Raw genomic sequence first — 14795 nt, forward strand, 5'->3', positions numbered from 1 at the left:
CCAGCGATGAAGAAAGTGACAAAGTTGTCTATTAACACTTCAATGTCGCATTCATCTTCCAAAACTGTAAAAATTGAAAAGAAATTCAGCGTAGTTGGTGAGATAACCGGATCATAAAGGATCATTTGCTAAGTCCATAATCAATGAATAAAGGCGCCTTAGGTCAGGATTATCGCATATATGTAGCCACTTGGGTGGAGACTAGTTAATAAAGTCAATCTAAGGATGACAACAGCAGCACAGATTATTTCAGGAGAGCAGTGTGTTGAACTGTGATGAGCGGGCACTACCATGCTCGGTACTCGTAACTAGTGATAAGTGAGCACTACCATGCTCAGGTGCTCGGTACTCGTAACTAGAGATCAGCGGGCACTACCATGCTCCGGTATTCATAACTAATGTTGAATGAGCACTACCATGCTCTGGTGCTCGGTACTCGTAACTAGTGATCAGTGAGCACTACCATGCTCAGGTCATAGAGAGAGGGGAGCCAGCATGATCTGAAATTGGCATGCATAATATAAAAAGTGAAAATTCACAGATTTATTCCAACTGTACTACAATAAAAAAAAAAATTGAGATTTTTAGCAAATAATTGATCAATTTTTTGAGCCACCCCTGCCAACGTCACGGCAAATCTCAATAGGGGGGTCCTACTCTACATTCTGTATTTCATGTGCCATGCGGCCTCCTAGATAAAGTTAAAAGCAGAACCATAATAGAGCACACATACCTGTAACCTGTATATAACCGCTTCTATGTTGCAAAAAAGGCACTTGTGGATAGAGACCAGCCCAGGTCCCAGCATGTGGAGAAGACCCCACACATACCAGGACTATATCAGAACTGATCCTCCCAGTGCCAAACAGCAACCATTGATAAAGGCGAACCAGATCCAAGATGGTGCTTAATTAGCATTGCCTGTGGAATGGGGTGAGGTAACTGAATCTGAACAGCCACCAACAGGAGGAATACATAGCAAACCAAAATCAGGCATGCATGGCATGGTGGTGACCGGCCACCAGAAATGCTCAGGTCATCGGTACTCGTAACTAGTGATGAGCGGGCACTACCATGCTCGGGTGCTCGGCACTCGTAATTAGTGATGAGTGGGCAGTACCATGATCGGGTGCTCGGCACTGGTAACTAGTGATGAGCGGGCACTACCATGCTCGGGTGCTCGGCACTCGTAATTAGTGATGAGTGGGCAGTACCATGATCGGGTGCTCGGCACTGGTAACTAGTGATGAGTGGGCATTGCCATGCTCAGGTGTTCTGTACTCGTAACTAGTGATGAGCTGGTACTACCATGCTCGGGTGTTCAGTACGCGTAACTAGTGATGAGGGGGCACTACTATGATCGGGTGCTCGGCACTGGTACTAAGTGATGAGCGGGCACTACTATGCTCAGGTGCTCGGCACTCGTAACTAGTGATGAGCGGGCACTACCATGCTCGGGTGTTCTGTACTCGTAACTAGTGATGAGCGAGCACTACCATGCTCGGGTGCTCGGTACTCGTCACTAGTGATGAGCGGGCACTCGTGTGCTCAGTACTGGTAACTAGTGATGAGCGGGCACTACCATGCTCAGGTGCTCAGTACTCGTAACTAGTGATGAGCGTGCACTACCATGCTCGGGTGTTCTGTACTCGTAACTAGTGATGAGCGAGCACTACTATGCTCAGGTGCTCGGCACTCGTAACTAGTGATGAGCGGGCACTACCATGCTCAGGTGCTCAGTACTGGTAACTAGTGATGAGCGGGCACTACCATGCTCGGGTGTTCTGTACTCGTAACTAGTGATGAGCGAGCACTACTATGATCGGGTGCTCGGCACTGGTACTAAGTGATGAGCGGGCACTACCATGCTCAGGTGCTCGGCACTCGTAACTAGTGATGAGAGGGCACTACTATGCTCGGGTGCTCGGCACTGGTAATTAGTGATGAGCGGCACGGTGGCTCAGTGGTTAGCACTGCAGTCTTGCAGCATTGGGTCCTGGGTTCAAATCCCACCAAGGACACCATCTGCAAGGAGTTTGTATGTTCTCCCCATGTTTGCGTGGGTTTCCTCCGGGTTCTCCGGTTTCCTCCCACACTCCAAAGACATACAGATAGGGACTCTAGATTGTGAGCTCCAATGGGGACAGTGTTGCAAATATATGTGAAGCACTGTGGAATTAATAGCACTATATAAATGAATAAAATTATTATTATTATGAGCGGGCACTGCCATGCTCGGGTGCTCTGTACTTGTAACTAGGGATGAGCGAACACTACCATGCTCGGGTGCTCGACACTCGTAACGTGCAGTCGGACGCTCAGAAGGGCGCGACTCAATTACCTGACTGTAATGGAAGTCAATGTGGGACACAAGCATTTTTCTGGGAAATCTTCCGGAAAATGCTTGACTTCCCCATTGCCTTCCATTATACTCTGGTACACGAGTTGTGTCCAACTGCTCATTATGAGTATGGATTACCCGAGCATGGTAGTGCCCGCTCATCACTAGTTACGAGTACTGAGCACCCGAGCATGGTAGTGCCCGCTCATCACTAGCTACCAGTACTGAGCACCCGAGCATGGTAGTGCCCGCTCATCACTAGTTACGAGTACTGAGCACCCGAGCATGGTAGTGCCCGCTCATCACTAGTTACGAGTACTGAGCACCCGAGCATGGTAGTGCCCGCTCATCACTAGTTACGAGTACTGAGCACCCGAGCATGGTAGTGCCCGCTCATCACTAGTTACGAGTACTGAGCACCCGAGCATGGTAGTGCCCGCTCATCACTAGTTACGAGTACAGAGCACCCGAGCATGGTAGTGCCCGCTCATCACTAGTTACCAGTACCGAGCACCTGAGCATGGTAGTGCCCACTCATCACTAGTTACGAGTACTGAGCACCTGAGCATGGTAGTGCCCGCTCATCACTAGTTACGAGTACTGAGCACCTGAGCATGGTAGTGCACGCTCATCACTAGTTACGAGTACTGAGCACCCGAGCATAGTAGTGCCCACTCATCACTAGTTACGAGTACTGAGCACCTGAGCATGGTAGTGCCCGCTCATCACTAGTTACGAGTACAGAGCACCCGAGCATGGTAGTGCCCGCTCATCACTAGTTACCAGTACCGAGCACCTGAGCATGGTAGTGCCCGCTCATCACTAGTTACCAGTACTGAGCACCCGAGCATGGTAGTGCCCGCTCATCACTAGTTACCAGTACTGAGCACCCGAGCATGGTAGTGCCCGCTCATCACTAGTTATGAGTACAGAGCACCTGAGCATGGTAGTGCCCGCTCACCACTAGTTACCAGTACTGAGCACCCGAGCATGGTAGTGCACGCTCATCACTAGTTACGAGTACTGAGCACCTGAGCATGGTAGTGCCCGCTCATCACTAGTTACGAGTACTGAGCACCTGAGCATGGTAGTGCCCGCTCATCACTAGTTACGAGTACTGAGCACCTGAGCATGGTAGTGCCCGCTCATCACTAGTTACGAGTACTGAGCACCTGAGCATGGTAGTGCCTGCTCATCACTAGTTACGAGTACTGAGCACCTGAGCATGGTAGTGCCCGCTCATCACTAGTTACGAGTACTGAGCACCCGAGCATGGTAGTGCCCGCTCATCACTAGTTACGAGTACAGAGCACCCGAGCATGGTAGTGCCCGCTCATCACTAGTTACCAGTACCGAGCACCTGAGCATGGTAGTGCCCACTCATCACTAGTTACGAGTACTGAGTACCTGAGCATGGTAGTGCCCGCTCATCACTAGTTACCAGTACTGAGCACCCGAGCATGGTAGTCGCTGCTCATCACTAGTTACGAGTACTGAGCACCTGAGCATGGTAGTGCCCGCTCATCACTAGTTACGAGTACTGAGCACCTGAGCATGGTAGTGCCCGCTCATCACTAGTTACGAGTACTGAGCACCTGAGCATGGTAGTGCCTGCTCATCACTAGTTACGAGTACTGAGCACCTGAGCATGGTAGTGCCCGCTCATCACTAGTTACCAGTACTGAGCACCTGAGCATGGTAGTGCACGCTCATCACTAGTTACGAGTACTGAGCACCTGAGCATGGTAGTGCTCGCTCATCACTAGTTACCAGTACTGAGCACCCGAGCATGGTAGTACACGCTCATCACTAGTTACGAGTACTGAGCACCAGAGCATGGTAGTGCCCGCTCATCACTAGTTACCAGTACTGAGCACCCGAGCATGGTAGTACACGCTCATCACTAGTTACGAGTACTGAGCACCTGAGCATGGTAGTGCCCGCTCATCACTAGTTACCAGTACTGAGCACACGAGCATGGTAGTGCACGCTCATCACTAGTTACGAGTACTGAGCACCTGAGCATGGTAGTGCCCGCTCATCACTAGTTACCAGTACTGAGCACACGAGCATGGTAGTGCACGCTCATCACTAGTTACCAGTACTGAGCACCCGAGCATGGTAGTGCCCGCTCATCACTAGTTACCAGTACTGAGCACCCGAGCATGGTAGTGCCCGCTCATCACTAGTTACCAGAACTGAGCACCCGAGCATGGTAGTGCCCGCTCATCACTAGTTACCAGTACTGAGCACCCGAGCATGGTAGTGCACGCTCATCACTAGTTACGAGTACTGAGCACCTGAGCATGGTAGTGCCCGCTCGTCACTAGTTACCAGTACTGAGCACACGAGCATGGTAGTGCCCGCTCATCACTAGTTACGAGTACTGAGGACCTGAGCATGGTAGTGCCCGCTCATCACTAGTCAAAAGTACTGAGCACCTGAGCATGGTAGTGCCCGCTCATCACTAGTTACCAGTACTGAGCACCTGAGCATGGTAGTGCCCACTCATCACTAGTTACGAGTACTGAGCACCTGAGCATGGTAGTGCCCACTCATCACTAGTTACGAGTACTGAGCACCTGAGCATGGTAGTGCTCACTCATCGTTACTGTTACTCATGTGATGATGTTAAGGGGTCATCATAACATAGGAGGTCACAGTCCCAGAGACACAGATTGGAAAGAGAAAGACCCCAAAGCTTAAAGTATTTCAGTATAAGGTTATGCTGACCTCATAGTTGCAGTGATTTGACCACATAAATACAGGGCATGTGACATATTTACCGCCTCCTTTGAGTATCTGAGTCAGTATATCAGTAGGGACCTCCGCCTCGTCTTGCACCATCTTCTGTCTCTTTTCGATGCATTCCCTCCCCGTCTTACGCAGTAGTCGGATTGACTCTCTGGTTTCTTGGATCATTTTTTGTTTGGAGGGCATAAGCTGTCAAGAAAAGCAGAACATTAAAATCATGTCCCTAACTAAATATTCTGATACACATGAAAGAAAAAATAAAAAAAAATGATGAGAGAAAACCTGAGTGCCATGCAGCAGCCCCTCTACCCCATCACTAGACACCATACTGTGTTCTTTTAATCAGCTATTCTATATACACACCCGTGCAAGAGGGTTCCTCATCTCGACAAGGCCCCTCATAGCCATGTAAATGGCTCGTGGGAAAGGTGTCTGGTCGTCATGTAGAGCGTTCAGGTCTATATCAAATGCCACCTGTACAGTAACACAGACAAGAGACAAAAAGCTGCAATATAATGTATAGTTATACAAGCGAGAGAAACGTGTATAGCTATACCAAGGCAGTATTATAGTAGTTATATTCTTGTATATAGGGGCAGTATTATAGTAGTTATATTGTTGTATATAGGGGCAGTATTATAGTAGCTATATTCTTGTATATAGGGGCAGTATTATAGTAGTTATATTGTTGTATATAGGGGCAGTATTATAGTAGTTATATTCTTGTATATAGGGGGGCAGTATTATAGTAGTTATATTCTTGTACATAGGGGGCAGTATTATAGTAGCTATATTCTTGTACATAGGGGCAGTATTATAGTAGTTATATTCTTGTACATAGTGGCAGTATTATAGTAGGTATATTCTTGTACATAGGGTGCAGTATTATAGTAGTTATATTCTTGTACATAGGGGCAGTATTATAGCAGTTATATTCTTGTACATAGGGGCAGTATTATAGTAGTTATATTCTTGTACATAGGGGCAGTATTATGGTAGTTATATTCTTGTACATAGGGGCAGTATTATAGTAGTTATATTCTTGTACATAGGAGCAGTATTATAGTAGTTATATTCTTGTACATAGGGGGCAGTATTATAGTAGTTATATTCTTGTACATAGGGGGCAGTATTATAGTAGTTATATTCTTATACATAGGGGCAGTATTATAGTAGTTATATTCTTGTACATAGGGGCAGTATTATAGTAGTTATATTTTTGTACATGGGGGTAGTATTATAGTAGATATATTCTTGTACATAGGGGGCAGTATTATAGTAGTTATATTCTTGTACATAGGGGGCAGTATTATAATAGTTATATTCTTATACATAGGGGCAGTATTATAGTAGTTATATTCTTGTACATAGGGGGCAGTATTATAGTAGTTATATTCTTGTACATAGTGGCAGTATTATAGTAGGTATATTCTTGTACATAGGGGGCAGTATTATAGTAGCTATATTCTTGTACATAGGGGCAGTATTATAGCAGTTATATTCTTGTACATAGGAGCAGTATTATAGTAGTTATATTTTTGTACATAGGGGAAGTATTATAGTAGATATATTTTTGTACATAGGGGCAGTATTATAGTAGTTATATTCTTGTACATAGAGGGCAGTATTATAGAAGTTATATTCTTGTACATAGGGGGCAGTATTATAGTGGTTATATTCTTGTATATAGGGGCAGTATATTAGTAGTGCAGGTGGAGCAAACCTTGGCGATTACATCCAGGGTCATTCTATTCAGCAAGTTGTGCATTACAACTTCTGACTTCTTATCGGCTTTCTCATTCAGACGCTCCATCAGTTCTTCTGCCTTTTCATTGAACGTTCCCATTAATCCCATCAAATACCTGGAGAACATTGTCAAAGTAACCAGTTTTAGTTTAATGACTGCAGCCATTTTAATTGTACTAATTCTGGCTGAGTTTCTTGATTATGAGATATTCCTGAATATACATCAATGTGCCACCGTAACGATACGTACGGTCTGCTGAAGGCGGGATCCATGATTCTGCGCTGTTTGTGCCAGTGGTCGTAATTTCTGTCATTCAACAATCCATTTCCCAAAAATCTAAAATAAAAAAAAACCCATAATAAATAAAGAAACTTAAAATAGATCATACACAAAGGAGATCAAAATTAGAGAACAACACACAATTTCCCAAATGTGAAGGTCATTGTGTAGTCCTAGGTGATTATATCTTAATATGAGTAAACTCGCAGTATTTTAAGCTTATTTCATAAGTTGAATTTTTTATAAAGCACATAAGAAAAATGTAAATTAGATAAATGAAAAAGAACACGGATCAAAATTAGAGAACACTTTCAGATACCTGCAAGTTATTGGTGTTAATCTGGCACAAGTTACTAATTTCCTTAATTATCTGACAAACCCTATGTAACTGTCAGCCTAACTTTCCAGTTTGCATTGATTTTGCAAAAGTGTAGTGCCGTTCCAAAGTGACTGAAACCCTCCGGCAGCAGGTTGTCCAGATGAAGGCAAAAGGGGTGACCCTATTAGCCATAGCAAGAGAAGTTGATCATTCCAAGTCTGTAATTTTGAGAATATTGCATCTTTACATCACAAACTCTTTCAAGTCCCCCAAGAAGGCTGGTCGCCCTCGAAAGACAAATGCAAGAGAGGACAGGATGGATAATGTGGAGAATTTCCATGGGTAATTATTTCAACACTGGAATTGCTCGCAAGTTCAGCACTAAACAAACAGGGTAAGGATCTGTCTTGTCATACAGTGTCACAACGTTTAAGAGCATTTGGACTGTAAGACCACTCTGCAGTGATCAAGCCTCCAAACCTCTCATTAGCAGAAAGAATCAAAAGACTAGACTCATCTTTGGTGAGGAGCATGTTGTGTGGACAGAGGAGAAGTGTCCACAGGTCATTTTAGTGATGAAAGCAAGTTTAATTTATTTGGGTCTGATGGGAAACATTATGTTCGTTGACAAACTAGGGAAAGACTGAACCCAAAGTGTGTTAAGAAGTGTGTGAAAGGTGGTGGAGGACGTGTCCTGGTTTGGGAAATGTTTTCTGCAGCAGGAGTTGGACCTCTCGTACAGCTACATGGCAGAGTGAATGCAAGTGTGGATTACAACCTCCTTCAACAACACGTGTCGTTCGTTTTCTGCGTCCATCTCTCAAGCAGCCAACAATTTTCATGCACAACAATGCCCCCTTTCACACAGCAAAAAGGGTAAAGCAGTTCCTTTAAACAGAAAACATTGAAACAATGAAATGGCCACAGTCCACAGTCCTGATCTAAACCAAATAGAAAACCTCTGGAAAATCCTTGGTGACAAAGTTATGGCCAAAAACCCCACAACACTCAAAGAACTGTAGAAGAGACTGGAAGAAGAGTGGACCAAAATCCCACCAGAGCAGTGTGAGAGGCTAGTGATGTCCTGTGGATGCAGATGCGGTGAAGTCATTCACAGCAAAGGCCTGTACACGTCCTACTGATTGGTGACTGTTCAATATACAGTAGATTACATTATTTCTGAAAAAAGCAAGTGATCATACATTGTTTTTCTAATTTTGATCTCCAGTGTAAATACTTTGTTCCATTATTATCACTCACCTGACGCCAAATAAATTAAACATATCATCATAAAATTTGTCCTTCGGGTGTTTTGTGGACATCAGAAGTTCCTGCAACAAATCAAGCAGCCATGTTTTCCTGGTGTGAACAATCCCTTTAATGTTTGCATCCTTGTTTTACCATTATAATTTACCTTTATTGCTTCAGGACTGGAAATGATTACAATGACTGTGTGGAAGCCATTAATCCGTACGACGGGGCCATATTTCTCCGTCCTATACAATAGCAAATCAACATGTAACCACAGTAGTAGGAACCTAAAAATTGCTGCAAAATTATCTGAATTTGTGAATTCACCTTGGTGTTAAAATGAGGATTTTTTTTTTTTCCATTTCTTGGACTCAAAATTTACATGTATTTCTTGCAATTTACCATTTTGTCTGCCACTTGCAGTACCTCTTTTGACCACCACTTTTTTTGCATCAACTTTTAGATAACAGCGCCCTCCATCATTTACTTACCAGTCTAGGAAATAATCATAGATAAGTTCATTGTTCTCAGTCAGCTTTCGTATTGTAGGGTAATGGCCCAATAAAAAGCTGTAAAGTCAAGAGACAATATATCAAATATCACATCAGAAAAGTAAAATCTCATATAACAGTTCAAAAGTGGAAACTCTAAAAAGTTGTTAAACCTTTTGCCATCCCCATAACATGTGTCTACCAATCAGCAATTTTAGGTATGTAAGCACATGTGGATCTGACCATTCTGGTGACAAGGTGCCTTTAAGAAAAACAGCCTTGAGGAAGATTGGTTTATAGTACATCCGTGCTGGGAGTTGTAGTTTCATAACAGCTAAAGACCACTACTGTCATGAGTGTATCTCACTCGGGGGAGACCCCGGGTGAATCTGGTGTCAGAAGGTCACAGCGCCTTGCTGCTCACAGGTAGACTCCTATTATTTAGTAACATAACCGACCGAACTTTCAGAGTCTTCCATTCTCACACCACTTCCTTATCTCGCCCCCTATCTGTCGGTGTCCCCCAAGGCTCAGTTCTTGGACCCCTGCTGTTCTCCATCTACACCTTCGGCCTGGGACAACTCATAGAGTCCCACGGCTTCCAGTATCATCTCTATGCTGATGACACACAGATCTACCTCTCTGGACCTGACATTACCTCTCTACTAACCAGAATCCCACAATGTCTGTCTGCTATTTCATCCTTCTCTGCGCGATTCCTAAAACTTAACATGGACAAAACAGAGTTCATTGTCTTTCCTCCTCCTCACTCATCTCCTCCAACAAGCCTTTCCATCAAACTCACTGGTTGCTCACTCTCCCCAGTCTCACAAGCTCGTTGCCTTGGAGTGACCCTCGACTCTGCTCTATCCTTCAAGCCACACATCCAAGCCCTCTTCAATTCATGCTGATTACAACTCAAAAATATCTCCCGGATCCGTGCTTTCCTTAACCAAGAATCAGCAAAAACATTAGTGCATGCCCTCATCATCTCCCGCCTCGTCTACTGCAACCTCCTGCTCTCTAGCCTCCCTTCCAACACTCTTGCACCCCTCCAATCTATCCTAAACTCTGCAGCCCGCTTAATCCACCTCTCCCCTCGCTACTCCCCAGCCTCCCAACTCTGCCAATCCCTTCACTGGCTTCCCATCACCCAACGACTCCAGTTCAAAACACTAACCATGACATACAAAGCCATGCACAACCTGTCTCCTCCCTACATCTGTGACCTAGTCTCCCGGTACCTACCTGCATGCAACCTCAGATCCTCACAATATCTCCTTCTCTGCTCCGCTCTTATCTCCTCTTCCCACAATCGCGTACAAGATTTCTCCCGTGCATCCCCCATACTCTGGAACGCTCTACCTCAGCACATCAGACTCTCCCCTACCGTGGAAAGCTTCAAGAGGAACCTCAAGACCCACCTCTTCCAACAAGCCTACAACCTACACTAGCCCTCAGTCCAGTACACCACTGCGCAACCAGCTCTGTCCTCACCTATTGTACCATCACCCATTCCCTGTAGGCTGTGAGCCCTCGCGGGCAGGGTCCTCTCTCCTCCTATACCAGTCTGTTTTGTACTGTTAATGATTGTTGTACGTATACCCACTTTCACTTGTAAAGCGCCATGGAATAAATGGCGCTATAATAATAAATAATAATAATATCCTTCCTTATGGTGCTGTAAGAGTTAAGCACCCTTTCCTGCCTGGCTGCAGGCTTTAGCTGTCAATCTCAGGTGTGGCTCTTTGAGATCACTCCTCTTCCCTATTTAAGTCACGTGATCAGATCACATGATAACTATGATAGAAATTGAATCCTCATTTTTATGTGGTCCACTTTGGAAGGAGCAAGCTCTGGAAGAAGTCTGTTGTGTTGTGCGCAGCAGTGGTGCTTGCTGCACTGAAGCTGCCTGGAGTGTCTGTTCCTTGCATGTCTCTTTCCCCTGTTTGTATTCCTTCCCTTGTGTTTCTGCATTGTAGTGGCGAGTCTAGTGAACTCATCGGCCTACTCACTAGGCAGGGGGTGAGTTTAGGGCCAGCTGAGAGAATAAGGTATCTTGCTAGCAACAGGTTGAAAGAACGTGTATAGGGACATTAGGGAGCTCCGGAGTCAGCTTGAGATGAGTTCAGGAGGCGCCCCCCTCACCCCTCTCCCTAGCGGCAGGTACCTCCGTTGTATCGTGACCCCTGTGTGCTGTAAGATCTTCTGGGGGTTTACCAGGTACTAGGTAAACCCCGCTAGTCACATGCGTGACAACTACTTAAATTATATTGATATTGTAATATTTTATCTCAAATACATATAATTGTCACTTTTCAGTAGTTACTAAATGTCAGTATCTTTACTTACAGAACTGTGATGTGTCAGTAAATATACTACCTGTTAGTACATTTTTAAAAAGTTAATAACATAGTGTCCTCACCTGTCTCTGGGGGGTCCGGGGATGTGGTCGTACTTCATGTGGATGTACTGGATGTAAGCACAGTACAGTAGGAAGCAAACAGCAGCCAGGACCAGCAGCAGCAGGAGGGCCCCTGATATCAGAGCCCATAGTGTCATGGTGAAGGACACAGGCCAAGTTCAGATGTCTGTGTATTATCTGCTGCAGCACAGGGGGAAATACACAGAATATAATGAGGAGGTGGAGACTCTGCATAACCAGGAAGGGGCTGGTATATATAGTGACAGGAGGGGAGTTTGTGTTAATTTAAATGTACTCTGGAAATCTTTAAGGTTATAGACAGTCCCCACTTAGCCCAAAAAGAGAGTCCATACAGTGTCCAAAGTATCTTTAGACAAAATTTCAAATCCTATAATGCAGGATTTCTATGTTTTGTTCTTTTTTTTGCTTCTTGCAAAAGTCCAAGGCAGTGTGTGCATATCTTTGGGATTTTGACAGTACTCTTTCTGGACCCTGTATAGCCCATTTCCATTTTAATGTATATTTTTAAGATTTATATATACTAATGTGTGTCTGAAAAGGAAATGTTGTGATATTGCAGACCTTGATTATGTTATTGCATCAGAGTGAAGTAACCTCAGGAGTCTCTGAGTCATACAACTTTTTTATCTGTTCTTTCGTTTGGACAAATAATGTTTCCTTTTATAGCTATGCTGTCCAATTTACAACCACAAGACACAGTTCCGTACTATGTTTACAATATTTGACATTCTCCTGTCAATTTATGACTCTTTGAACAGCCATTCTTCATGAAATAATGCAGCAATAGGTGTAAGCATTTTTTTGCTGGTGATAAGAAATAGATTTAAATATGTGGCCTGTGGTAAGACCCATGGCGGTTCCCAATGTCTGCATGGAATCAATATTGCTATGCGAGATAAAGTAGTGATTCGGATAACAGACATTATACACATGTATGTTAAGTGCCCAATTCATCATTTGCAGGTTTTTTAAAGTCACATTTCTTGTCTTGTGGTATTAGTTACATATTTGTGCCAAATTTTTCAAAATTCTACATGCTGTTCGTGAATTTGTAATAAATAAAAATGCTCATTTTTTTCACTTCAGATGCAACTCTCACATTTACACAAATTGTTTTCTATCATACAGGAAAATCAGTCCAGGGGGAGATGGAAGAGGAAGCAGGGGCAGAAGTACATTTAAAAAAAAAAAAAAAAAAAAAAAGAACGAGAATCAGCTGCAAAAGTTTGGATTAAAAAAAAAAATCATGCCAACAATTATGAACAGAAGAAGAAAAAAAAACAGAAAACAGAATGGTTAGAAAGTGGACATGGAAATAGGTGTAACTTTCAAGAAGAACTTGGCACAATACAAAAACAATAGACAAAATATTGGACCCACTTGATTATTGCATTTTTTACCTATCTAATGTAAATGAAGAAAAAAATCTAGAATCTCTCCAGATGGCTGATATCAGGGTTAGAGTGCTTTAACCTGTCCATCTAATGCATTGACGTGTACTTCTGAACTTGTCTGGTAAATTTAGCTGGATTTATTTTTTGCGTCCGTGCATTGAGTGACTGACAATACTATTTTCTTTGTGACGGTGTTATCAAATACTGTATTAATAAAAGATATCTGTAAGGCTGGACAGTGCACAGCGATAGTCATATGACGGCTGCAAACCTTAAACTCGTATGTCCCTGCACGAAAGATCAAAGGTCACAGGGAATTACTGATAACGAAATGTAAAATGTCCATAAATGTCACAACTGCACTTTGGCTCATTGCCAGTGCTGTATTAACCCTTTACAAGTATAGACTCAAAACATATATACTGTAGGTGCTCACTGCACCATTTTCACTATATGTATGTGTGTGTGTGTGTGTGTGTGTGTGTGTGTGTGTGTGTATACATATATACAAGTGCATCTCAATAAATTAGAATATCATTAGAAAGTTAATTTATTTAGCTAATTCAATACAAAAAGGGAAACACATATATTATATAGAGTTATTACACACAGAGGGATCTATTTCAAGCGTTTATTTCTGTTAAAGGGAACCTGTCACCAGACTTGGCGACTATAAGCTGCGACCACAAGGCAGATCAAAGTATAGTAGTGCTCCTGCACGGGACCTCAATGCCGGCGGTGTGGATGACGTAGGACGCGTCATGCACCCAGGCTTCAGAAGAAAGAGGACAAAGATGGCTGAAAGAGGAGGCATCGGTACCGGAGAACCGACACACCCATCCGACCAGTCTGCACCGCAACGCCCCTTAGGTGAGTATTATAAAGTGACTTTTACATTCTACACAGCGGCCTGGGCTCTTATATACAGCATTCTAGAATAATGTATATAAGAGCTCAGTGGTGGTGGCCGCAGCTTATAGTCGCCAAATCTGGTGACAGGTTCCCTTTAACGTTGATGATTATGGCTTACAACCAATGAAAACCCAAAAGTAATTATCTCAGAAAATTAGAATATTATATAAGACCAACTGAGAAAATGATTCTAAACTCAGAAATGTTGGCGCCTCCTGAAACGTCTGTACAGTAAATGCACTTAATACTTGGACAGGGGTCCTTTTGCATATATACAAATGAACCTCAAATCCTAATAAAATTACAATCTTTATTCAAAATGTTTAAAAGAGAATTGTTTATCACACCCAGTGCTAGTGAACACAAAAAGGGGACAGTATGAGGGAACTAATTATATGGGATCCCTATAGTGCCCTATGAGATCTTACTTCTGCCTGACAATGGAGGGTATGACACCGTAACTTTTTGGGCGTCCCTGTTCCGTGTCGGCTGTCCCTCACTGTACCCTGTGATTGACAGTGAATTAAAATAAATTAATACTAAATATTGCCATATATGTGTCTTTGGAGCATAGAATATGCGCACAAAAAATCACTAGTATGATCAAAAAATTCCAATGTATACAGGAATAATAATGCTCACAGACCTCAATACTTGGTCGCGGCTCCTTTTGCATGAATTACTGCATTAATGCAGCGTGGTATGGAGGCGATCAGCCTTTGGCACTGCTGAGGTGATATGGAAGCCCAGGTTGCTTTGATAGCAGCCTTCAGCTCGTCTGCATTGTTGGGTCTGATGTCCCTCATAGATTCTTTATGGGGTTTAGGTCAGGTGAGTTTGCTACCAATCAAGCACAGTGAT

The 14795-nt window shown here is 43.6% G+C and overlaps 1 protein-coding gene across 3 annotated transcripts in view; it reads right to left on the reverse strand.

Annotated features, from left to right (window-relative positions):
* LOC142258296 (cholesterol 24-hydroxylase-like) overlaps positions 1–14795 on the reverse strand; it is a 50147-nt gene that overhangs the window by 25406 nt on the left and 9946 nt on the right. For 2 of the 3 annotated variants that reach the window (XM_075330836.1, XM_075330834.1), the window contains exons 2-10: positions 11608–11784; positions 9183–9260; positions 8855–8936; positions 8701–8771; positions 7092–7178; positions 6819–6957; positions 5459–5569; positions 5128–5284; positions 2–64 (exon numbers count right to left, since the gene is read on the reverse strand). In XM_075330836.1, coding sequence (XP_075186951.1) covers positions 2–64; positions 5128–5284; positions 5459–5569; positions 6819–6957; positions 7092–7178; positions 8701–8771; positions 8855–8936; positions 9183–9260; positions 11608–11744 — 925 coding nt within the window. In that variant the 5' untranslated portion in view covers positions 11745–11784. Of the gene's footprint in view, position 1; positions 65–5127; positions 5285–5458; positions 5570–6818; positions 6958–7091; positions 7179–8700; positions 8772–8854; positions 8937–9182; positions 9261–11607; positions 11788–14795 lie in introns of all 3 variants that reach the window. The other variant, XM_075330835.1, reaches the window with a different exon arrangement.

The sequence above is a fragment of the Anomaloglossus baeobatrachus genome, chromosome 12 (assembly GCF_048569485.1).
Source record: "Anomaloglossus baeobatrachus isolate aAnoBae1 chromosome 12, aAnoBae1.hap1, whole genome shotgun sequence".
In the NCBI taxonomy this organism is placed as follows: Eukaryota; Metazoa; Chordata; class Amphibia; order Anura; family Aromobatidae; genus Anomaloglossus; species Anomaloglossus baeobatrachus.